Below are 25,229 nucleotides of genomic sequence, written 5' to 3' on the forward strand. Positions count from 1 at the left end.
CTTCAACGTTACGACTGCGGTCACGAAGATTGCATCAGGCCTTACTTCTACAACTGCGAGGCTGAGCCGACTCACAAGAAGAATTACAGTATCACAGTAGTTTCAGAAGCCCCTCTTTGATCCAGTCACTCTATAGAGAAAGCAGGTGTCATCTTCTCTCGTGCAGAACTGTTAGGTGTAAATAAAATCTACTTCTTCTCAGTCATGAAAGCCATAGCTTCTTAAAAAGTTTCAGAGTACTCATCATCTGACAGCGGTTTTGTTTGTTTGTTTTGCTATGGCAAATGTCATGTTTTGATTAATAAAAGCTGTAAATTTCATTAGCCTACATCCCACACCATAGTGTTCACTAGATGTGACGTAAACTAGTGAAATGCCTAGGTTTTCAACTTTAGTATTGAAGTATAGGCTACTACAGTATTTAGTTAATTATACTGAATACTATAACACAATACAGTATACTACATTATTTACTACAGTTTCCTATAGTAAATACCGTGTACTACAGTATTTTTCATGTTGGATATCTTGTCACAAACCACAAAAAGTTCTGTGATAACAGCCCTCTACCATAATTCAGAGTATGTCCATGATGTGATGTTGAACATTGCGATAAAAGTATCATCAGTAATAACTGTTGATAATGTACACTTCTGGTAATTATTTTAAAGACGAAATAAACTTTTATGTGAATGTCATTTTTATACTACAGAGACAAAAGTGAAAGAGACGGGCCGAAAGACGGAGCGAGAGTGCTCGTTGCAAATCCCATGGCAACAGCAACCAGAAAACATGTCTAAAATAGGGGGCAGTGTTCGCTATTACTATAGCAACAGGAAGACATAGCTCCTTCAATCAGCTTTAGGATTTGCTGAGAGGGGAAAAACAAAGCTTGATTCTCGGGGAAAAAACGTTATTAACAGGAATTAAGTGAGATGTACGTTTGAGTTTGAGGTTATTTTGTCTCTTCTCGCTGTGACCCAAAATGAACCGAATGGCCCAGCGCGTGTAAAGTGACGCCCACACTTACTAAACCTACCAAAATATAGACAAACAAGAAGTACAGTCTATCGCTAGACAAAGTTTATGTTTAAGGGTTTTTCCAAGGGGCTACATAAATCTTTAAAAAGAGAGAAAATAATAAAGACGCCAACTGTTAAGGGTGTACAGTAAAATGATCTTTAAATATTTAAGAGTTTAAGATATTATTATACATTTAAAACGTCAGAGTTACCACATTTTTGCGTGCCAATTTCTCATCAAAGTGTAGTTAAGGGAGAGCATGTAAATAAACGATTAAGATCTTACTTTAATCCCGAGGATAAGCCATTTAAGCAATTTGTTACACTTAAACTCTAAAGGTGTTTAAACGTACCAAATCCAATCACGCCACAGATGGGTTAAATCTAAATCTATACGGAGGAAAATGTTCAAAACCTGTAACAGTACATGAACAATGTTTTGTGAGTTAACTTCACTAAACTGTCCTTCTACGACATGAAACTTTAACCACTTTTAGCACGTACTCCCGGGATGTTTACGCGAAACATGTGCTCGGAGAGTGGAAAACTAAAGACCACTGGGATGCAACGGTTCTTTCCCATCAGCCAATCAGAGACGACAACAGTTCCTCTTCAGCCAATCGCTGCGGGAAGAGTTCAGTCCATCCGGCGAATCAGCGAACAGCTTACAGCGCTGATGCAACTAACCTGCAACAACAGCCACGCATCTCCTGGGTAGCAAAAGTGTTCTTCCTCGCTAGAAGTAATCAAGTAGTCCCTGTGAAACAATACACATCTGAACGGCATTGTAAACATGTTAGGATGTAAATATTTTATGTATAACGAAATGTTTTATTTATACGATAATCACATTAAACCTCGTTAACAGTAGTTTTCACTGCATATGCAAGCTCCACAGTCTTTATAGTGCGGGGTTATGCCAAAAGGCTGTGTTTGAAAGGACGCAACGTAGAATAGTAAATGAGACCTAGATCTTGTGGGCGTTTTCGAGTGTGAAATGTATCTACCAATACATCTACGGGGCGGAGGAATCTATTGTAGTGGGGGCTGACCGCGTGACGCAGCTGGTTGCTAGGTGTGGGTGACCTGATGCATTGACTCAATTAGCCGATTCTCAGTCATCAACTCCATCACAACAAAGCAAGACCAACAGCACTTCAGTCCTAGACACTCCGAGGGAGACATGGCTTTTTAATTTCGTTTACTCGTCGATCCTAAAGAAACGCTGTGCTTTGCTCTTGCAACGCACTCCAGACCCAAAACATTTAAGCAAGAATGGAGTAAGTGCAACTCATTACTTCTTTGTGTTTGAATTTGAGGTGTTTGACTTTTGTGTGCTTTCACTGTGTTTTTGCTCGAGTTTATGTGTTGTTGAATGTGTTGTCACTTGTAACAGTGATACAGGAGAGGTTTTATGCGTTGTGTTTTGCTTCTTGGCAAAGTTTCCTAAACTCCTTTCAGCTCGTCTTCTCGTTCCTTCTTACTTTATACGCTTTTGCAACTTTATAGTACCGATCCTACTATGATACATTTGACCGTTTTTATAATTATTTTAACGTTAAATATAGTTTTTGTTTTTACACCTATTTATTTTTTGCGTATACTTTGAAGGGGAGTAGGCATGCTTGTTTGGTAAACAGCTTTTTTGCGCTATAATCTATGTTTTACAGATGCATTGTCTGTCTCTTTAAACAATAGTGCAAACGCTATGCAGGTGCTACTATGTCATCTCAAAAGTGTTGCATTTGTTTGTTTTTGACAGCTCATGCATATTCACCCGATTTTATAGTTTTATATTACACGCAGTATTGTTCTCCCGTTGAAAAATAACGAAAGCACTAATCGTTTCAGAGCTTTCACGAGGATTTGTGTCTTGGTTTGGCATTACGTCATACAATATAACCCACGTGCTCGCTGAGTACCTCAGGATCCAGTTCATAGGCTGCTGCATTGTTTTCACCTGCCATGTGCCTAGAAAGAGCGAATTTTGTTGTTTTGAAAGGAAGGACAGCTTTGTTTGGTTTCTTCCTGCAGTTTGAAAGTTTTCTGGGTTGTGGTTGATTATTTTGTCAATCCAGAATTATGTTTTTGTCTGATCAGCATAGACTGTAAACAAACTGCACTTCATTGTATTAGTAAAGATTATTGGAGCATATAGGAATCAAAACCTCAAAACTGAATGAATTATTATTTTGGACTTAATTGCAGAATGAAACGCGTATTATATTAAGGTTTAAATAAACAACAAACATTCTTAAAGTTTTTAATATGATGTTTCAGAGAAGCATTCGTCACTGTGCACGACTCTTAAGTCATTTGTGCATCTTGAATACCCAGGCTGATAAAAAATGTTCCCACAAGTAGAGCATTCACCTGGTTCTCTAGGATCTCAGTAGAGCTCCCCTAAGTGGGCACAAGGGACTTTGATGGATGGAAGTGTGGTGGTTTTCTAAATTGGTCCCTCGCTAATCACCAATGTGTCTTAACTGATGGTGTGACAAAATGGGGGTTATATTTATTATAGCCTACTCAGGTAGGATTGTATCTCTTAATGTTGAAATTCTTCAAATGTGAATGTTTGGCCAGTTATTTTAGGTGTGCCTAGACAAATTTAGAATGGAGTGTTGTATCACCTGGGAGGTGCTGGTTTTTCATCCCCACTCACGTGAACAAAAATTTGTAGTTGACGTGGGTTTATTTTAGATTGTAGCTAGAACGATTTATTATCGCACCGTCCTTATCATTTGTCACATCTTTTTTTAGGTTTCATAATGCGCACCAAGCCCTGTTTTCTGTGGCTCAACTCTCAAACTTCACTGTTGTGCACCGTAAGCTCGGACATTTGAATCGTAGGATCAACGGACAGGATGATGACAATGTCAGCACCCATTTGGAAGACTCTACTCGTCTGCCCGGCAGACCCCCTCACTCTCTCTCACCCACAGGCTAACCACAGCCAATCGGAGGGGCGCAGAGGGGAGGGGCCAGAGGAGAGCCAGCACTTAATTGGTGAGTTGCAGTGAATACAGTTTTTTATTTTTCCCAGTTTCAGGTGGGCACCGCACTGCAGCACATTTCGTTCTCCTTGAACAGTGAGTAAAACTACCAACGTGGATCTATTTAATATGATTTGTTTATAACATGCTACTTTAACGCTTGTTTTCGCATTTTGAATTTAGTAAGCGCGCTTAACTGTGATGGTTATTTTTGTTGACATGTTATTCAAATACTGTCAGTATAGTTGTTTTATTTACAATAACTGTGCTACATTGGATCTCTAGGCCAGCGATTAACATGTTGACCTCTGTTTTCCCAATAGGTGATGGTCTTAGTGACTGGATGACGGAAGAAGTAGATTTCTCCTCTTACCTCCCGAACCCTCACGCCTCTCCCTCCCCCAATGCATCCCTCCCCCCCTCGCCCCTCCAGCATGACATCCAGGTGCCCTCAGATTTGGAGGTCATGACCTCTCTGCTGCAAGAGGAGCTTGCTCAGCTGGAGGATTACTTCCTGTCTGACCCACTCCCAGAGAAAGCCTCCAAACTTGGGAAATGCGACAAGGGTCCAACGGCAGTTGGTCCGCCATCGTATTACCAGTTGCCGTACGCATCGTATTCTACTTCCAACCAATCAGAATCCAGCCCTCTACTTGTTACCCTGGCAACCGGGGAACTTGACTTGCTGAGCTTTTGTGGGGGTCCCATTGGCCGCACCAAGATTCCTAGACATGCCCCCTACAGTTGCAACCGCCCCGGCGGCAACGTCTGCAGCCGCAAGCGAGTTTCCGAAGGTGTGAGGGTGGGTGAGAGCTTTGACAGTAGCATCTGGAGTTCCAAAGGAAATTCCTCAGGTAACTCAGCTGTTGCAACTGGCGGTAGCTACAGCTGTGCAGAAGATGAACGGGTGGTGGGCAAAGGCTACTGCCTGGGCAGCGCGGTGGAGATCAGAAGGTGTTCCATTTTACCCAAAGAGGATAAGAATTGCCGCTACACAGAAGACGCCATCTGCCCGGGTAAGGTCGTCGGCGGCGGGTACAGTTTTAGCGGACCCGTTCAAATTCCCCACAAGAAAGACGAAATGATGATGTACGGAGTCAGAGAAGTCAATATAAGTGGCATAGGAGGAGGCACGGAAATGGAGATAATGAACGACGCAAAGAGCGACGCCAGTGACGTCAAGACCAGCGTTTCTTGGAAGACCGAACCCAACGAAACCTGTTTCCTTCAAGGTACATCCCAAGAAGAGGCCTACCACAGCTTTCTAGGAGCCATCAATGACCCTGTAAAACCAGACAGCACAGAGATTCACCATCAACATAACAACTTTCACTGTGGCTATCTCGAAGGCCAAAGCCCCGACTGCTTAAGTCCCGACCACCACGATTCCGAAATGGGCTCTCCGTGTGTCCGAGGAGTCTGTGTGTTGAAAGATGACCCCTGCATTGTGAAACCAGAACTAGAGATCCCAATTATTGAAGGTCCCCCAGGTGAACGTAAACAGAAGAAAAGAGATCAAAACAAGACGGCAGCTCACAGATATAGCACTTTCGCACATCATTTTATTGTACATAAGTGAGCAAAGATAATATTTTAAATTTCGTGCTTATATTTATTTGATTTATTTTTTTAATGCTCATGATAAATCCTACTGAGCCTTTGGAAGATGGTAACAGGCTCCAGTATTAATCTAAAATCGGCGCTTCATTTTTAACAGATATCGTCAGAGGAAGAGAGCGGAGTTGGACTCATTGGAAGAACAGCTTCATGGTCTGGAGGGTAGAAACCGTGAACTACGAGACAAGGCTGAATCGGTGGAGCGCGAAATCCAATATGTGAAAGACCTCCTGATTGAGGTGTACAAGGCCCGCAGCCAACGCCTTAAACAGGAAGCCAGCGCCTGACCAAAAGCTTGACCACCTGACAATGGTCCTGCAAGTAGAGATGTTAGCAGTCTGAAGGCAATGAAATTTGAGTTGGAATGTTTTCTAACTGATTGTGTTTTTTAGAACGTGGTGGAGGTTGTACTATTGCACGCTATTCAATCATTTAATTTTCGTTACAAACTGACAAAGTCCGTCCACAGCTGCAGCACAGACATCCACTTTTAAAAACCAACTCCAGATCGGTCAATATGCACTGTGATTAGGTCTTGACTGTAATGACAGGCGTTTTTTTATCATGTTTGTCTGCTTTCTTCAAAAGGGTCATCTTCTTGTTTCCATAAATGAGCTTTAACAACGAAGCGTTTACTAGATAGTAACGCTGAATTATACAAGATGCATTGAATGCATCGTCATTTATTTAAAGAAAGGCTGCAGTGTAATCTCACAAGTTTAGCATATGACCTGCATTTATTTTAATTTATTTATTTTTGTTACAATTATATGTTTGCAGTTTTAACATTTATCGTACTAATACAAATAATGTACAAGAAGTACAATATTTGTAATTCTTATTATCTTAACTCTTCCATATATATTAATCAAGAAATAAGCACTGATATTAAAAGCAATGTCTTATATATTGAGTTTCAGGGGAAGCGCTTTTCAAAATGAATTTCCCTCAGGAAGGACGAACCTGATGATGTGTTTATAAATCCCCAATTTAGATTAGTCCTGCAGCTCAGGTATACAATTTATGTCCAAAGTCATGGAGGTATGTCAGTTTGTAACTCAATGCTGAAGATATGGCACTGCCTAATGTTATGTGTGTTGATTTTCTGTACTTTCGTTCTTGCATGCTGAAGATTTCATGGCTTTTGAAAAAAAAGAATGTTTTTTGTCTGAAAGACACGTTGAACAATACCGCAGGAGTCTTTCTTGCTTAATAAGTCCTATTTTCTATTCTCTTGGCTAACACATTTCATTAGAGATGAATGAGTGGAATTTGATTCACAAACTACTGTTTGGCCCAATGTCTCTGCTGTTATTGCGATAACAATCAGGGTTTGTGATTTTATAAAGCTCTTGTTTGCTCTAATGTACAAGTGTGTGTGTTTGGGGTCAGCAAAGAAATCTTTATAGTGATACAGCTTTTTTATAATCATTGAAATGATTGTGGTGGCTTTAGATTTCCTTACAATTGCGGACTCCCAGCTTCTTAGCAATATTTCATCCACAATGTGAACGATTTAAGTTAGGATTATCGCAATTGCGATCCTGCACAATATTTGACGAATGTTATGATTTTCATGTTTACAATTTAGTCATTTTCAGGTGTTTATCCTGCCAACTTGTGTAGTAATTTTGTTTTCTACATGCTGCAATAGCGAACATGCATTTAATAACAATTACAAGAAGAAAAACAAATAAGCAGCAAATCAGACTTTTTCTTCCTATTTGTTTCTTTATAGCATTTTTTGAAAAGTGTCGTGTGAACTTTAATACGTAGCAATATTACAAATATAATTTAATTCCTCTAAATAAACGACCTAAATAATAACAGAGCTTATCATATCGACTTTCCTTGGCGGTATACAATCATGTTTATGAAATATAATAGCTAAATATTCGCTCTGTTTTACGGTCTTTTTGTGAAGTTGAGATATACTTTTTAAACCCAAAACCAAGGCACACAATTTTCAAGTTTACACCAGCTATAATACTAAGACCAGTCATTTTGTAAAGAGGCATTTCGATGTATAGTCTCCGATTAATTTGTGTTTTCCTGTTACTCCATTGATTCAAATAAAGTGATTTGTGTCAGCAGCAGTGCATGTCGGCTTCATATGAGATTTTAATGTGAGCTTAATCGGTAGACACTGAGTTTAACAGATACAGTTTATCCCTTGTGTGGCCGAAAAATAATTTACAGCCGAATATGTGGAGCAGCGCTGGTCTGTATCCTCAATAAGGAGACAATTACCTCTGAATTATTTTATTGCAGCAGCGCAGGATTTTTCTAAATATATTATAGATAATTGTTTTAATTATCACCCGCTTGACTCCTACATTTTGTATTTCGAAATAACGTTTAACACAAGAAGAAAAAGAGAGAGAAACGAATGTTCAAGTCTTGTGGCTTCAAAAGCTATTTTTCACTTTGATTCATTCGTTTCATGAGGTGTTCGTTGTAATAGGACAGGTATATTTTTAGTAGCTATCTGAACACCACCGATCAGCACAGAATCATGTTTGTCTTTTCTCTCAGTGAAGCTGTAAAATATGACACATATCCAGGCGACGTGTAGCTTATCATATATAGTCACACAGCAAAAATCTACTAAATAGAATATAGCCTAAATAAACCCTTCAAAATATAAGATGTCTTCAGGGAAAAACGAGGTAGCTTACATTTTAGAGAAGACTAGGTCATTGTAGAGCACAGTTTAAATAAGTGTCACGGATGTATTTATTTATTAAATGTCATATATTAACTTTTTTTCCATAAAATACATTCCCTTAAATTTGCAGTATAAATCCTTGCCATTTCAAATAAGCTTTTCAAAAAAATGTAACCGTTTGAAACACTCAAAACTTATTTTTTTGTCCACAACGCAATAAATTGTGTAGCTAAAATTCTTTCTGAAATATAAAGGATAAATCTGCGTGGTTTTGGGACGTACGTCAAAATGCTTACGTAATAAACAGGTAGATGAACTACGGGAAAAAGTAATGAATTTAGTCTGAATATTTCTCAGATAAAATATCAAGCCCACAATTTACGTAAAGATAAAAAACCGAATATAAAAGCACAAATAGCAAAGGCAAGACACAATTTTATTAAATATTTACATTGCGTAATTGTATTAATTTATTTATGTCTATTATGAAAAACAGTAAAAACGGGAAAGGTCACATTAATCAAAACGAAATAAGCGAATCCGTGATTTTCACTTTTTTCATAAGTATTGCGGATTAAAGGAGAACCTTTAAAAACAAGGGAGACATTTTACCGAATTTTCATATCATTTTTACATACATATGATATCCAACAACTTTCAGGTTAGATGAATAAAGTAAAAAATAAATAAATAAATACAAATAACTGAGGCTGTAAAACAGATTTTAAACATACAAACGCAGGTTTTTTATTTAAATAGAAATTAACGAAAAATCCACAGGAAAAAGTGACTTGAATATAACGGTGTCCGAATAAATCAGTCAAATATTTATTAACAAAAAATTAAATTTAAACATCTACAAATAGATACAATGCATTCTAGAGAATGATGATATATTATGAGATGTTTTTGCGTTACTGTCACTTTATAAAAATAAAAATTTTATTTCAGTTAAATTATTTTGATCATAGATCAAATAAATATAAACATAAAATGCTTCCCTGCCTCAGCAGAGACATGCATCAACCTACTAATTGGATTTGAAAGTATCCAACTATTATCCACATTCACTAGAAATTATTTTCTAGTAATGTGAAATTTGTTTTCTCTACACACAAACTGTAAAGGTTGATGTTCACGTTTTTCCTTCAACTGGCTCATCCAACTTGCTGACAAGCCATTGAAAATCCCTCTGAAAGGAAGAGCTTTGGAATGTGTGACAAAGTTTTCTCCCCGCATCTAGAGACCTCAGAGCCTTAAAGGAAGGGAGGAAGGGAAGAATGTGAAAATGACAGTAAGGTATTTTTACCAGCTTTCTCTGTCTTTCAATTTTTTTGCACGATTGTCAAAATGATGCAATATAGCAAAAAACAGCTCAATGTTCATTTTGTTGCAGTGTTTGCATACAGCTCAAAAAGAACTGCACTCTGTGTGAATATTGTTTAATATTTAATAATCCGGTTAGGATGCTTTTTAAATGACATGAAAATCCAATAACTTCCTAATTCACTCAGAGGTGTAAAAAAATATCTAAACAAGTTAGTTGAAACAGATTCACACTCCTTTTACCTGTAGCAGTGTATTTTGCTGGCTGAACACACGCAGGGTGGACACAGCTGCCCGTCGCACTGCATGATGGGAATCATCACAGGCAGTTTGGAGTAGCAAGCATGGCACATCTGCACTAAGGAGTGCTCCATCCACTCCACTGATAACAGCCAGGCTACCCAAAGCCCCACAGCAGTGCTGTCGAATGACATTATCAGCATCTGACAGCAGAGACACGAGAGGAAGCGCTGCTCCTATGGCAACTTCTTTCCATACGTCTCCCACACTGTAACAACCTTTTCCCTTTAAAGCAGAAGAATCCTTTTGCAACCCTCGCCTGACACCGTCTAATACCGGTATTCTCCGCAATTTTCCTTTTTTACTCTCAGTTGTGTTCTTGATCTTCTGCAGGCCGTTTATGGAAGTATTTAAATCAGTTTTTCCAATTACACTCAAGCAGTTTCCCACAGCTTTGCAGGCACTCCTACGAACAGACGGGGCTGGATCACGCAGGCAGCTTAACAGGTCCTGAAGCAGTTGTGGATCAAGGCTCCAGCTTGAGTCAAACTCTAAATCCGTGATGCCACGCTTAACACCTGAGACTTGCAGGTGGCCCAACAGGCTACAGCAAGCACCTCTGATCCCATCATCTTTGTGATGCAACGCAAGGCGTAGTTGGGTGGCTTCCACGGGAAGAAAAAATCGAGAGTGATGGGTGAGATAAGGTGCTAGCTGGGAGAGAAGGATAAGAAGTTCCACCGCACAACCGCAGAGTAATTGGCCTTGTAGCAGTACAGCCAACAGAGAACTTGCTGTTCTAACTTCTGCCTCTGGGGATGAAATTTGTACCGTCGAAACTTTGGGGTGACCCCCGTTTGTCTTGCTATATCTATTGCACTCTTCCAGACTGTCTATAAGCCAGCTAAGGTTGCCCCCTTGTTGAATTAAGAGATGACTGTCATGGAGCTCCAAACTGTCCAGAAGCTCCTCTATGCAACCACTTTGCTCTCTAAGATGCTCAATGCTTGGATTCTGATAGCTCTTGGTTTTTGGTTGCGATATTATCTCTCTTAACTTCTCAGTCTTGCTTTTGGACAGCTGGCTTTGAGTCTTTACCAAATCCTTTTTTGTTTTAGACGTAGCTTTAAGCTGGTCTATCCTCTTTCTAAACTGATCACCTTTGATCTGATCAATCTTGGTTTTCTTCGCATTACCGTTGCTCTTGATTTGCTCCACACCATTCCCAGAGTGGTTAAGAGTTTGTTCTGTTCCATTGTCTGAGCTTTCTGTGTTATAAGGGAGGAAAGCACAGCTCTGGGCTGCACTGATAAGACGTGGAGCAGTGTGCTGTGGGTCAGATAGTAGCAGACGGTTCAAAAGACACAGAGGAAGCTCCACTAGGGCTACAGGAAGATTTTGAATCATCTGACCAAAGAGACAACAAAGGAATAAATGTCATTTTACAACAATTTACATCAGCAGATAATAATCTGACTTTAGTGACAGAAAATAAAGGAATTAGGAATGAAGATTACCTTCATTAACCCCGGCATAACGTTTGAATTACAGTACGACTGAACAAGAGACGATTTTTTTTCAAGCGGCAACCTCAGAGAGAAAGGGATGCACAGGAGATGACAGCTCATCATTGATAGACTGTGCATTTCTGAGTCACCCCAGAAACAGGCATTATTGAGCAATGCAGTGCTGTTTACGATAAAATGAGAAGAATACTGTAAAACCTCAAAAACAATCTAGAAAAGCTTTACATTTTCATTAAATTCGTGCATTTGGCAGATGCTTTTATCTGGGTTCAACGTCATGACATTTTGCGCAATGTTCTATCACTGAGCTACTGTAGAGAGGAGCAAAAAGCATAATATATACATTTCTTTACATCATGGTTAAAGGGAAATTCCACTTTTTTTGAAAATATGCTCATTTTCCAGCTCCCCTAGAGTTAATTTGATTTTTACCATTTTGGAATCCATTCACCTTATCTCCGGGTCTGGCGCTAGCACTTTTAGCATAACTTAGCATAATCCATTAAATCTGATTAGACCATTAGCATCGCGCCAAAAAAGCTAAATAGTTTTTCCTATTTAAAACTTGACTCTTCTGTAGTTACATTGTGTACTAAGACCGACAGAAAATTAAAAGTTGTGATTTTCTAGGCAGATATGGCTGGGAACTATACTCCCATTCTGGAGTAATGATCAAGGACTTTGCTGATGTAGCATGGCTGCAGCAGGCGTAGTGATATTACGCACTGCCCGAAAATAGTCCCCTGCCATTGAAGGTAACCAAGGGGACTATTTTCGGGCAGTGCGTAATATCACTGATTATTACGCCAGAATGTAAGTATAGTTCCTAGCCATATTTGCCTAGAAAATTGCAACTTTTAAAGCTCACGTAACACACACTGTTTCTGCATTTCTGATGTTAATCTGGAGTACCTATAGAGTAGTATAACATCCTTTATATCTCCAAAGAGTCTTTAGTTTAATCAGATTTAACAAAGAAAGATTAGCTTTACCGAATCTTTCTGATAAAATGAAGAAGAAGGAGTTACTACTGCAGGTGGAGCAAGTACGAGTCATGCAACACTATACAACACTGTTTAACTTATGATTCACTACATGTTCGTGTCATTTCTATAATATGCACACGCCTATTTCAAACATAACACAGAAGTCTTACTGCATGCAACTCGTGACCCGGTTGGGAAAATCCAGCGCATCAAACACACAAGCAAAACTCTGCTGCTACCCCAGATAAACAAACTATATCCAATGTTTCCATAAGGCTGGCTTTCTTCTCCTTACATCCAAAAACACACTTCATCTTTCGTGCCATTGTTGAGTTTTGAAATTAAACAAAGCTGTGTCGCGTGATAAGATGTTTGCAAGTGCTAGCGTCTCCCGCCGATTGACGAGTGGGAAGTGCCCATATAAAGAAGTGATACGTATAGAAAACCCCTGAAACGTCAGTTTGACCTGTAATCGAAAAAAACTTTCAGAAACTTGTACGAACCCTGGCGAAGGGCATTTGGCACAGAAATGCTCTGTAACACGCCAACTGCTTTTTTGACACTTGCCTACGTTTAGCATGAGGAAACAACTCTATAACTGTGTTAAGTCAGAATGCTTGAAATACCATTAAACCCCCCGTCTTAGTACACGATGTAACTACAGAAGTGTCAAGTTTCAAATAGGAAAAATATCGAAACGTATGGGTTATTTTTTTGCGCGATGCTAATGGTCTAATCAGATTCAATGGATTGTGCTAAGCTATGCTAAAAGTGCTAGCGCCAGACCCGGAGATCAGCTGAATGGATTTAAAAACGGTAAGAATCAAATGTTTAACTCTAGGGAGCTGGAAAATTAGCATATTTAAAAATAGTGGAAGGGTACCCATGTCATTGCAAAAAAAATTGTGTATTTGGTATGTGTTCGCGTGGTTTATGGTTCAAAAACCACATTATTTTCCACGTACTGTACATTTTTGTTGCTCCAGATTTCCCTCCCTTCCTCAAACGCATTAATTTTGTACAAAACTCATCGATTTGAAAAGCGCTGTGTTCCTGATTGGCCAGCTAATCTGTACGTTGTGACTGACCTGAATAATACCTCTAACGTCAACCGGAAATGTGACACTCCTTACCATGTTTGAAAGATTTGCGCACAATACAATGCTAACAGGAGTTAACTTACAGGCTATGAGTCATAGCGGGAGGAATTATGATAATGTCGGTCTTGTCTACGTCAACAAGCTTAGGAAGCTATGTACCTTTTGCATATCGTTAACATGTACTAATACACACTTACACACCAAAGGAAATGTAAAAACATGAATCAGAGCATAGATGCTCTTTAAGACTTTAAGGTTCAGCTCACCAATTGGTAGTGAGAAGGTGACTGAGGACAGAGTTGCACTTTGTAGTGAGGTTCAAAAGAAGATCAACACAGTTATATGGATCACTGGAGAAAACCAACAAAGCAAGAGAGAGGAACACGTACAGACCTGCGAGAAAAAAAAACAGTGTGTGAGATTAAATTACTGGTGTTTTACAGCTGCAATCTACAATTACATAAACAAGTTAATGTTTTTATGATGCTCAGTACCATTAGCAGAGAAATGGCATCCCTGGAAAGTTGTGTTCTCAAGTGAGATGTTCACTTTAGTCCACAGGCAAGACCAAAGCTCAGAGCGCTGAAAGTCGCACAATGAGCTGTTTTCACACTACATCAGTAGGGAAATAAAGTGTGGATTAGAAAGCACATTAACACACGTACACAATTCATCTGAGAGGAATTACCTCAGATAGTCTGTAAAGAATGAGTGACAGAAGGCCGTCGCATATGCCCCAACCCTCAGGTAAAGGGTTGTGAACCTATTTGATAAAGTGAGAGAGAGATGAAGGGAGGATGAGAGAGGTGACTTCACTGGATTTCATCACATCAATGACATTAATTACTCCAAACAGAGTAAATAATGGAATTATACCTGCGCTCTGTCTGTCAAAATATTCTCTAAAAAGGCTGCAAGCCTTTCCATGCTGACATTCACAGATATACCACGGTGAGTGAACAAGGTTAAGACTGCCGTTGCCAAAAGCTGTAGGAGAAACCACAAAATCGACTGTAATCCAAATGAATCCAGACATCCTACGATCATTGTACTTGATTTTCTCATTTAAAACTGCATTTGACACAAATCTGAGAGACGATCTTCCTGTCGTAAAACCTTACCGCTGAACGTTTTGGGTCTTGATTGAGAAATACTGATATAAATATCTGACAGAGATCCTCAGCTCTGATGAAAAAAAAATATTTCTCATAAAATTACAATTTTATTAAACTCCATTAGAATAACAACAGACCAACAAAAAAAATCAGAAATTATTACTAAATATTTTTAATAATAACAGATTTACTTAAAATGATTAATTGTCAATGTCATTAACAAGAAATGACACATCTTGCTCAAGCTTTATTCGAGTAATAGGCTTTAAGCCCAGCTGCACTACTTCCTGAACTTCAGCCAGCTCCTTGTTTCCTGTCTGCCATTATTGGACAAACGGATTAATCCAGGTGTGTCTGATTATTGTTGTTGTGACTACTGAGGTCAGGCACACCTGGATTAATCAGTTTGTCCAATAATGGCAGACAGGAAACAAGGAGGTGGCTGAAGTTCAGGAAGTAGTGCAGCTGGGCCTAAAGCCTATTCCAAACTCATATGACTTTCTTTTATTAGTGGAACACAACAAAGGATTTAAAGAACATCCTGCCTATGTTTGGCATGTAATGAAAGTGAATAAGGACTGTCAAGCTCCAAAATGACTGTAACACACAAGTCACATGGGCCACTTGTATGATATTTAAGGTCATTTGGAGTTTCACAGCACCTATCCTAATTGTGGGTTTTTTTTAATGGAAAGCATATACACTGATGTACTTTAAAGCAGTGGCCCCAGTTTTATGAAATACATTAATTTATCATGAATTCTGTGTAGTTAAACCTAAAAAATAAGGCTACTACCAAAAGCACAACTTTTTTGTATAATTTAATGTTTTTTTTATTAAAATGTTGAGTTTTGGAACAGTTTTTTGTCACTAATTTTCTTTAGAACAGTTTTTTGTCACAAATTTTCTTTGGGGGGCCGCGAAGGAATGCACCGTACACAAGGGGGGCCGCACGCGGAAAAAGTTTGAGAACCACTGCTTTAAAGGAATAGTCTACTCATTTTCAACACCAAAACATGGTAGTACCCCAACCAAGAACTGTCGACACATCCCTCCATCATCTGTGCGCGCGCACGCAAGCGCCGGAGCGCGCCGCGACGCTTCGATAGCATTTAGCTTAGCCCCATTCATTCAATGGTACCATTTAGAGATAAAGTTAGAAGTGACCAAACACATCAACGTTTTTCCTATTTAAGACGAGTAGTTATACAAGCAAGTTTGGTGGTACAAAATAAAACGTAGCGCTTTTCTAAGCAGATTTAAAAGAGGAACTATATTTTATGGCGCAACAGCACCTTTGGGAGCACCTCGACTCGGCGCAGTAACACCCTCCCTCTCCCATTATGAGAGTGAGAAGGGGAGCGGACTTTTCAGGCGGGTCGAAGTGCTCTCAGGGGTGCTGTTGCGCCATGGGATGTAGTTCCTCTTTTGAATCCGCTTGGAGGGGTGCTGCGTTTTGTTTTGTACCACCAAACTTTCTCGTATAACTACTCGTCTTAAATAGGAAAAACGTTGATGTGTTTGGTCACTTCTAACTTTATCTCTGATTGGTACCATTGAATGAATGGGGCTAAGCTAAATGCTATCGAAGCGTCGCAGCACGCTCCAGCGCTTACGTGCACGCACACAGATGATAGAGGGATGTATCAACAATTCTTAGTTAAGGTAATAACATATTTTAATATTGAAAATGAGTAGACTATTCCTTTAAAGTATGTGTTCCACAAAATAAAGCAAGTTACGTGGGTAAATAAATAAATAATATAACAATTTTCAATTTTGGATGAGCTATTCTTCCTAAGTAATCCGAGGGAAAATAATTTCTGTGATTCATTTAAAAAAAAGTGAATAGGGTACATTACAATGAATTTATAAAACAATACCTCCTCTCCTTTATCTCCCACTCGGGGCTCTTTTCCAGGTACATTATGAGCACACTCATCAGATCTCCTAGAAGCATTTCACCCTGCGACTTCTTCAAATAACAACCATTTAGAAACTATTTCATATTTTTAGATTTTTCACTTTCAAGAGGAATGATATCCCCTATCGGTTTATTAACAGCAATCCCTTTTATTGTGATCTGAACAGCTTTTAAATATTATCCTGTTCAAATCAAATTAAATGTAAAATGCATTTCTTTGTAAGACTATAGAAGAACATCCTGTACGTGTATTTTTCAAACCTGCATTAGATCTGGAACGTTCAGGGTGTCCTCGATTAGGTCGAACAGTAGATGAGGAAGCTCCAACTCATTGCCCACTGTTTCAGCATCTCCAGGCTGACAGCTTTGAATGATGTTTCTGAGGACTTTTAGCAACCGTGTAATTGAAGAAACCCCTTCACCTTTTTCAACCAAAAGCTGGACAGATAAGAAAGTCTTTAATACACTAATCACATTTACTTTTCCAGTTCAAACAGTGACTCTTTTTATAAAACAAGGTCAAATTACCTTGTTCTTGGCCAAAAGAAGTTTGTTCTTCAACCTCCGAAAGATGGCAGTGTTAAGAGACACCTGATCAGAAAATTCAGCCAATTGCTCCCACTCATAATCACTGTCAACCTCCTGTTCCTTAATGATGGAAAGTAAAAGTGAATTTGTGTATTATATTATTTATATGCATACTCATAAGCTTAAGAAACTTCACCAACAGTGGCGGCCGGTGACTTCTTTTTTCGAGGGCGCTCGATGCGAAATTCGTCACAACATGTATGTAGCCCGTCATGTGTGGTTCCCTTTCTCAAAATATGTGTTCTGCGCTTTGACAGATCCTGTGTGCACCACGTGCCTTGTCAAAACAAGTGCCTGCTGCAGATGCGTCTAAAGGGTTTATGATAAAAAAGACGCTCATGTTTGCCAGATACTCGCATAATCTCATGCATACTCAAAGTTATTGTTAAGGGAGTGTCTTGAGTGTATTTTGTAAACGTGAGCGTCTCTTTTATCTTAAGTGGCTGCTGCACACGCGTCAAAAACGTTTATTTTGACAAAACACGTGTTGCACACAGGATCTCTCGACATATTTTGGAAAAGGGAACCACACACGACACTCCGAACACTTATTCTGAATTAGCACCCCTCGGATAAGCAGTCACGAGCTGCCACTGATCACCAACTATAAAAAACATGATATAAATCGATCATTTAACTGGAGTGTTATCCTGAACAAACCTCACTGTCCATCCTGACCGAAGCCAGACTGGTCCGTGCATGTCCAGAGCGCTTCATAACCTGCCTGGGTCCCACTTCTACTGAAGGGAACTCCCTTTCATAATCTTTACTGATCTGGCCTTTATGTGGAGCTGAGTACACTCTAAAAATAACAGGGGACATGAGAAAGTGGGCAATTAATCATTTCACGTCATATTGGTGGTAAGATTTAGGTGTATATGTTAAGATCATACATGATTTGTTCAGCTGGACTTTTAAATAGGTTTGGGTGTGTTCACGCACCAATTTCCAGGTTGTTTAGCTCAATTACACAGCAATATAATACATTTTTATGTCTGGTCTAAATAGGTCTTCGACTATTTTAGTTGGTCCATAGTTGGTCTTATCATTTATCATTTTCATGCTAGTCAATAAAAAAATCTATTTTTCTCCCTGTTACAGTAGTATTGTTAATATCACCTTTTTATAAGTTTAAACTACAGCCTCAGTCCCAGTTTTCCAAATTGAAATTCTACATGGAAATACTACCTGGTAACACTGTTGTCATTTGCTTGATGCTGATTGGTTGCTGGCTGAGATGAATTTTGATGCACTGAAAAGGTGCTGCCCAATGAGTGGGCAGTGGTGGGGGCTCCTCCAGCAGAAGCTGTCTTAGAGCGAGCCTGACTGGTGCGGGCAGCTTTCCCAGCTATCTCCTAGAAAAACAAGACAACTTTTTTTATTATTTCACATCCATTTACAGAACTGATCCTTTAAACGCTCTTCTTGAGAAATGAAACAATCTACTCAATTTGCATAATCTCGTAAAATACAGCCAAATTTGCACAAATCACATTACATAATCAACAACAGCATCACTTTAATCTACATGAATGCTTTATCTTACTAAAAGTACCAGAAATCAGCTAGACATATCAAACATAACATCCCGAAAACAAACTTCTTGGTTTACAGCAGCTGTTCACAGATGTAGTATAAGATTACCAGTCTGTTATTTCTTTCTTTCTCTCTGAGCTCTCTGGCTTTCCGCAGTAGTTTGCCCTCTCCACTACGTGCTGTTGACTTCTCTGCAGCCTGCTGCTGTTTCAAAGCCTGCACATCTGGGCTGGGTGTCACTGTGAGGGGGTAACTCGAACCCTCATCTGAAACAACTGTTAAAAAAAATCGAATTATTTTTATATAGAGAAATCCTTATTATGTTTCTACAGCATGTAAATAAGCTCATTTCATTTTCTCAAGTTTTACAAAATGTCCTGATTTGTAAAGCTCCGTCCTCCAACTATATTCTTAAGTTATTGAAAGTATAAAAGCAATGATCAAACAAATATTAAGCAATAGCTTTAATTTAGGCTAAATTACACTCTTGCGTTTATGTTTTTATATTCATTATTTAGTTTGACTCCTTAACGTTAAAAATCAACACAACAAAACAAGCTTTATTATGATAATACAGAATAAAGATTCCCCATCAGAGTTTCGGCTCCTAATTTGTACCCTATTTTGGTAAAGTGCTCAAAATGTTCAGAAACATTGATACAATTGTTTTATATATATATGGTCCTTATAATGGGTCAAAATGTTTTTTTAAGGTTCAACTCTCACCCCCTAAATGTGTTAGGATATCAATAAAAACACACTGTGCAAAATGTTTTATTGTTCCTACAATATCGAGAGGTTGCTCAAAGCCTTTGAATATTTCCGAAATCACATATTTTTGCAAAAACTGTACCATTTAAAAACGCACAACTTGTTTCAGTTATTTCAGTCTGTTCTGATCCGATTAACCATTTAGCGGACTTGCTTTGTGTTGCTTCAGCCATTGTCTCAGTGTATATTGTCTATGTGCTTCATTCACATTGAAGCTTTCTTGCTTTGAAAGACATATCACAACTAAAACAGAAGTTTTAATTGCATGGAGCACGGTCAAATAAGTCCATTGCTGCCATAAGTATATATTATTAAACAATTGAAGAGTTTCGTTGCAAAACAAGATAAATCCATTTTTGTAACATTTTTGTCAAAACATGTTTATTATTATGTTATCATGTTATTATTTTGTTTTATAGTGCTACTTAGCTGTATTTTTTTAAGTTATGAAGGTTTAAATCAAAACAAACCGACTGCAGTTGCATTGAAATTAATTGGAATGCACAACCAAAAAACGAGATTTCTGAACAATTAAAAAAATGGTGGTTATCTCGTTTTGCAACGAAACTCTTCAATTATACATGCTAGCACAAAGTATCACATAATATGCGAATGTGTTAAACTTCAAGGTCTTGAGCAACCTCTAAATATTAATTAATATTGAAACAATTTTGCCTAATTTTTTTATTTATTTATTCAAACATATTGGTGGGGTGAGAGCATAAACTTTTGAAAGTTGAAAAATAAGGACCACCCTAATATATATACATTTTATATATATACATATATATATATATATACATATATATATATATATACATATATATATATATATACATATATATATATATATATATATATATATATATATATATATATATATATATATATATATATATATATATATATATATATATATATATATATATATATATATATATATATATATATATATTGTTGCTTTAATGCAACTTTAGCCCTTACTTAAAACTCCATCTGCAACAAAAGGGTGATGAAGCAAGTCTGGCCAAGAGAGCCTCTTCTGAGGATCTTTCATCAATAACCCCTTTAAAAAACTCTGCATAAAAACAAACAAATACACAAATAAAGAAAAAGTTTAGCACTCCCCCAAAAGCAATATTCAATAAACTTAAAATTACACATAGTCAGTACATACTGAAAACAGCATGCTTCTACATTTTTTAATCTGTGTGCCAAACACTAAATCAAATTCAGGCTAAGCTTGTTCAAAACAGAGTAAGAAGTTTTCATTTGAAAAGTAAAGTATACAGTACCATGCAGTCTTGGCCCATGGTCTCTGGCCATTTTACTGGATCTTTTACGATAAGCTGCACCAGCTGAAAGATGGAGTTGGTATAGAACGGTGGCGCCCCCGTGTGGAGCTCATAGAGGATGCAACCTAGAGACCAAAGGTCAGTGGAGTGGTCATAGGGTTTCTCTTCCACCAATTCTGGAGACATGTATAGAGGAGTCCCCTTAATGGAGGTCAACACCAAGGTGGACACACTCATGGCACGAGCAAATCTTTGAAAAATCAAGAGAATGAGACACCACAATGCTTTTCAATATCAGTTTAAGAAAATGAAAATCTGTCTTCCCTGTTTTAAATCATAAGTGACTGAGATTAATCCGTAATAAGCTACTGTAAATTAAATCTATCATATTTTAGCCACATAAATATTAGTTAAAACTCAAAGTAAGTTTATACCTATTGGAAACACTAACCCAAAGTCACAGAGCTTTACCACTCCTTTTCCCAGCAGGATGTTTTGTGGTTTCATGTCACGGTGCAGAATGCGATGCGAGTGTAGATAATACAGGGCAGAGACAAGCTGGCAGGCTATTTCACGCACCTGCACAAACAAAACATAAAATATATGATGGCAAGTATGTAAGTATGAAAGAAGTCTTACTTTTAAGTGTGCTACAAACAAAAGTGATGAACTACCACAATCTAAATATTTTTAAGAAATACATTCATGTAAGTGTTAAAACAAATAGTTATTTTTAGTTGTGTAGTACATTTAAACTTTGTATGCATTAGGATATTATTATTATTATTAGTCTTACCCCTGGTTTCACAGACCAGGCTAAAGCCTAGTCCAAGACTAACACACATGTTTAAGTTGTCTCAATTGAAAATAACTTGCACTGACAGATCTTACAATAAGCCAGTGCCCCTTTTACTAAGGGATGTTTTTTAAAGATGCTTAAAGGTGCCAAAGAATGCATTTAAATAATATGTTAAATTGTTCTTTAAAGTGACACTTTGAAGTTTTTCAACCTTCATAATATATTTTCAAGACTCTTGTGGTGGTACATCGACTTAAAACAGGTTGAATGACATGTCTACCATAGGGGTGTAACAATTAACCGTGCAAATGCGCGTTTTCTCAATGAATGAATTTTAATGAATTACGGTGAAATCCCGGCACATCCCAAAGCCAGGGGGTGCTCTCGTGCAGAAACTCTTTTTGTGCCACAGAAGAAGTAGCATTGCAAACGCTATCCCAGGAAATGTCTACAGGAATATGTATATCGCTGTTCTTCAAATTGTTTCAGGTATTTTCATGATAATAAAGAATATTTTGAATGATTTTGCTTAACGAGTGTTGCTTTTTTAAATGCACGTTATGAAAGACTCTGACTCATAATGATTTTAATGATTTTTTTGATAAGGACTTCCTACTGACCAAATGCGTAGTAGGCCTACACGCACAAGCTGTGCATGAAACACATAATCGCAGCCTTGTGATTCAGAATCGATTTCAGACAGGCATTTTTAATGGGACACACGATTAATCGTTACATCCCTAGTCTACCGTAGCCTGACGAGGTCTATATCGCTTTGACTCGTACTTTTAAACTTGGGGTTTCGTGTAGTAACCCGAGCACAAAAAGAACTACAAAATTTGACAGCTTTACGGCATACATCACTTCCTCAAAATTGGACGTGAGAGCGCAACTATTTATTTTCCTGATGTTTTTGTCTTGGCCGAAGCAGCTACTTAGAAAAAGAAGCCTAAGGTTTTGTCGGAGGAGAACAGAAAGAGAAAACGTTTAGAGTATATATTTAGAGGTTGCTCAAGACCTTTGAAGTGTAACACATTCGCATATTATGTGTTACTTTGTGCTAGGGTGGCCATTCGTGCCAGCCCCGCCAGACACGTCCCGAACAGGCCCCCGGGCCCGCTCCCCGGAAGCCGCGCCGCCCGCCCGCACACGCCATCATCACACTTCAGTTAAAATACATTAGAAAATTAAGATTTAGTTATTTTTGGACATACAATCATTGTAGTTTCATTCTTACCCTGAAATGTAACGGTTGCTTTTCTGAAATGAAACCCGAAATATTAAACCTTGATGACGTATGCGTTCGTCCAATGCGACTTCCGGAGAACGAACCCGAAAACATGTTCGGGACGTGTCCGGCGGAACTGGCACGAATGGCCACCCTACTTTGTGCTAGCATGTATAATTGTTTAATAATGTCTTCTTTTCCTTTGCGACAGTGCTAAGGCGCTTGTCGCCTCTAGGGGCGCTAGACGTGAAAAATACATGTCTAGCAACCCCTAGTGCCCAAAAAGTGTGCCTTTAAATTTTAAATAGAAGGTATGTAACATTATTAAGTGCATTATCCAGAAAAGTTTTTACATGTCCATTTACAACCCTTGTATTTGTCATTTGAATGAAATGGTCTATTTTTGCCCTATTTAGAAGGGTCATGAATAATAATGTTGAGCTCTGCTCTGATAGGCTCCGCTCTGAAGCTCATTGCAGTAGCTCACATTAGTAAACATGTTGGGGCTACATCTCGACTGTAACATCACAGTTGGTGTTACGTTGAGATTGACCCTTTTTCCAGCAGTCTTTTGCATGCACAAGGTTTACATGAGAATGAGGAAACAAACACGTTTGAGGCTCACAATATGTCATTACCATGTATAGAATTTTTATTCTATTGCACCTTTAAACATTTTAATTAAACTAAGGCCTAGTCTTGGTTTAGCTAAGCATTGTCTGTGAAACCAGGCCTTGTTTTAAATTTTAAAGTTTGTTTTTAAAAAAGTTTTTAATTGTTAACTCTGCTTTTTAACTTTGTTACCTAATAGCATTTGAGAGTGATATAAAAAACAACCTGTTCTCTTGGTTTTGTAGATAGTAACAGTTCTAGACCTTATCAATAATGTAGACATGTATAACATGTACTATATTGATTTGTTGTGACTGTAAAACAGATTTGGGTGAAAACAGACACTGGATGCTGATGTACCTGACCCTCGGGTAAACCCCCATCATCCTCCAGGATCTGAAACAGCTCCCCCTCTGCATACTCTGTTACCACCACAACCTGACAGAGGAAAGCATGCTCAAATTATGCCAGTGACACACACACTTTTGTTGTTTAAGCTGTTCCCACCGATACTTCTTCAGTTACATATTTAACTGGATGATCAAAGTCACAAGCATGCTTGGTGTTTGTACCAAAGCCAACATCCTAACGTCTCAATATATATACAGTCTGCCAACAAGAATTATTCTCTGGAGATTTGAATGGGAAAATTGTTATCCCTGGAAGCTGTATTTTATTGCAAAGAAAGCCGTTATACTGGAAGCACCAGGTTACAGCGACAGTGGAAAATGTAACTTGACTTGAGAGCAGGTCGTGACAGTCATACCTCCCTCTCAGTCTCAAAGCTGTCTAACAGCAGCACTACGTTGGGATGTTTGAGCCCCCTCATGATGTCAATCTCTCTTTTCAAACTGCGCAGATCCTTCTCTGAGCGGCCAACTTTGGGAATGAATTTCAACGCCACGACCTAAAAAAAATATAGGGATGTGGACGTTACTCTGGAGAGTTAATAAAGTTAATATCTGAATGACATGTTAGGGTGCAGCTCTCACCTGGCCGCTAAACTTCCTCCGGCCTTTAAACACCCGCCCGAAGGATCCTTCCCCGATAACCTCCAATATATGATACTGATCCATCATCAACGATTAAGCGTAGACAAATACGTTTGAGGTGAGCTAACGTTAGTAAAATCAAACCTGTTACCCACTTAAGAAAATTACGCAGTGTATTACTGACGCAGTTTTCTTTTCATGACTCGTTTTTCATCGTTGTCATCAGGACAACTGCGGAACGTGACGGAATAAGCAAAAAAATTGACAAACCAGGCTAACGATGTGGCTAAGTTAGTGCAAGGTTTTTAGGAGATGAACTTGAATCTTTTCAGCCTTACGACTACAGGAAAACAAACAACGTCTATACATCGTGTCATAATCCCGAGGCTATAAAGCTAGTACAAACATCTGTCATGTTAAAAAAATGCTTTCTGGAAATAGTTACGATTACATATTAGATGTAGACAAACTTGAGAAACTTTGACGTTCGGCGCTGTGAAGAGAAACACAACACAACGCGCCTAGCAACGGTCCGGCTCAGTCGTAGAAGCCCGTGTAAAAAGGATTACAAATTAAATCACTTATTTAGTATCACGTGTATTTTTAATATTAAATAGCTTTGTATTTATTATTTGGGATTTTTCATTGCTTGATAACGCACGAGAGAAGGAATAAATGGACGTACTGTGAGAAATTAGAACAGGCGACTGTGTTAGTATCCTCATTCAGCCATGTGCTGCGGGGGCCTTAACTTAACAACTCAGTGGCGTCCTAGCAACTCGCCCCATAAAAGAAGTCAGAATACGTTGGAAACATTTGTATATTGACAGGAAAGCGAACACAATAAACCACGTTTTCTGGTCTATTCTATAAAGATGACACACTTTA

At 38.4% G+C, this 25,229-nt stretch overlaps 2 protein-coding genes and 1 long non-coding RNA gene across 5 annotated transcripts; 1 reads left to right on the forward strand and 2 right to left on the reverse strand.

Moving 5' to 3' along the window:
* Nucleotides 1-1,165: 1,165 nt before the first annotated feature.
* LOC141358768 (uncharacterized) lies at nucleotides 1,166-2,013 on the reverse strand. Of its 2 annotated transcripts, none has more exons than XR_012365185.1 (2): nucleotides 1,873-2,013; nucleotides 1,166-1,779 (listed from the first exon to the last, which is right to left on the reverse strand). It is a non-coding gene; the product is annotated as an uncharacterized lncRNA (long non-coding RNA). The 2 variants fall into 2 exon arrangements; XR_012365184.1 differs by having other exon boundaries at nucleotides 1,166-1,797; nucleotides 1,873-2,004.
* Nucleotides 2,014-2,071: 58 nt separating this feature from the next.
* atf5a (activating transcription factor 5a) lies at nucleotides 2,072-7,728 on the forward strand. The gene is made up of 4 exons (XM_073860380.1): nucleotides 2,072-2,302; nucleotides 3,786-4,031; nucleotides 4,342-5,553; nucleotides 5,732-7,728. Exons 2-4 carry the CDS (start codon nucleotides 3,890-3,892, stop codon nucleotides 5,920-5,922), a joined length of 1,545 nt encoding a protein of 514 aa, XP_073716481.1. The 5' UTR covers nucleotides 2,072-2,302; nucleotides 3,786-3,889; the 3' UTR covers nucleotides 5,923-7,728.
* A 1,297-nt stretch (nucleotides 7,729-9,025) lies between these two features.
* Nucleotides 9,026-24,947, reverse strand: stk36 (serine/threonine kinase 36 (fused homolog, Drosophila)). 2 transcript variants are annotated; one of them, XM_055199357.2, is made up of 20 exons: nucleotides 24,342-24,947; nucleotides 24,116-24,256; nucleotides 23,710-23,787; nucleotides 21,162-21,289; nucleotides 20,711-20,960; nucleotides 20,400-20,493; nucleotides 18,753-18,919; nucleotides 18,297-18,463; nucleotides 17,769-17,910; nucleotides 17,049-17,162; nucleotides 16,782-16,958; nucleotides 16,480-16,571; nucleotides 14,603-14,666; nucleotides 14,358-14,468; nucleotides 14,170-14,244; nucleotides 13,976-14,093; nucleotides 13,748-13,874; nucleotides 11,387-11,558; nucleotides 9,873-11,276; nucleotides 9,026-9,558 (listed from the first exon to the last, which is right to left on the reverse strand). In XM_055199357.2, the coding sequence occupies exons 1-20, from the start codon at nucleotides 24,426-24,428 to the stop codon at nucleotides 9,439-9,441; spliced, it is 3,828 nt and encodes a 1,275-aa protein (XP_055055332.2). In that variant the 5' UTR covers nucleotides 24,429-24,947; the 3' UTR covers nucleotides 9,026-9,438. The 2 variants fall into 2 exon arrangements, with proteins under 2 accessions (XP_055055332.2, XP_055055330.2); XM_055199355.2 differs by having other exon boundaries at nucleotides 17,049-17,168; nucleotides 24,342-24,943.
* Nucleotides 24,948-25,229: the final 282 nt, after the last annotated feature.

The sequence above is a fragment of the Misgurnus anguillicaudatus genome, chromosome 22 (assembly GCF_027580225.2).
Source record: "Misgurnus anguillicaudatus chromosome 22, ASM2758022v2, whole genome shotgun sequence".
NCBI classification, from domain to species: Eukaryota; Metazoa; Chordata; class Actinopteri; order Cypriniformes; family Cobitidae; genus Misgurnus; species Misgurnus anguillicaudatus.

Excerpts from the sequence above, each read along its gene's own strand:
- atf5a (XM_073860380.1), top strand. The coding sequence starts at position 3,890 with ATGATGACAATGTCAGCACCCATTTGGAAGACTCTACTCGTCTGCCCG. Across the intron at positions 4,032-4,341 it reads GGAGAGCCAGCACTTAATTG|GTGATGGTCTTAGTGACTGG; the intron begins GTGAGTTGCAGT and ends TTTTCCCAATAG. Across the intron at positions 5,554-5,731 it reads TCAAAACAAGACGGCAGCTC|ACAGATATCGTCAGAGGAAG; the intron begins ACAGATATAGCA and ends GCTTCATTTTTA.
- stk36 (XM_055199355.2), bottom strand. The coding sequence starts at position 24,428 with ATGATGGATCAGTATCATATATTGGAGGTTATCGGGGAAGGATCCTTC. Across the intron at positions 23,788-24,115 it reads GCTTTGAGACTGAGAGGGAG|GTTGTGGTGGTAACAGAGTA; the intron begins GTATGACTGTCA and ends TTCCTCTGTCAG. Across the intron at positions 14,245-14,357 it reads TTTTGACAGACAGAGCGCAG|GTTCACAACCCTTTACCTGA; the intron begins GTATAATTCCAT and ends TTTATCAAATAG.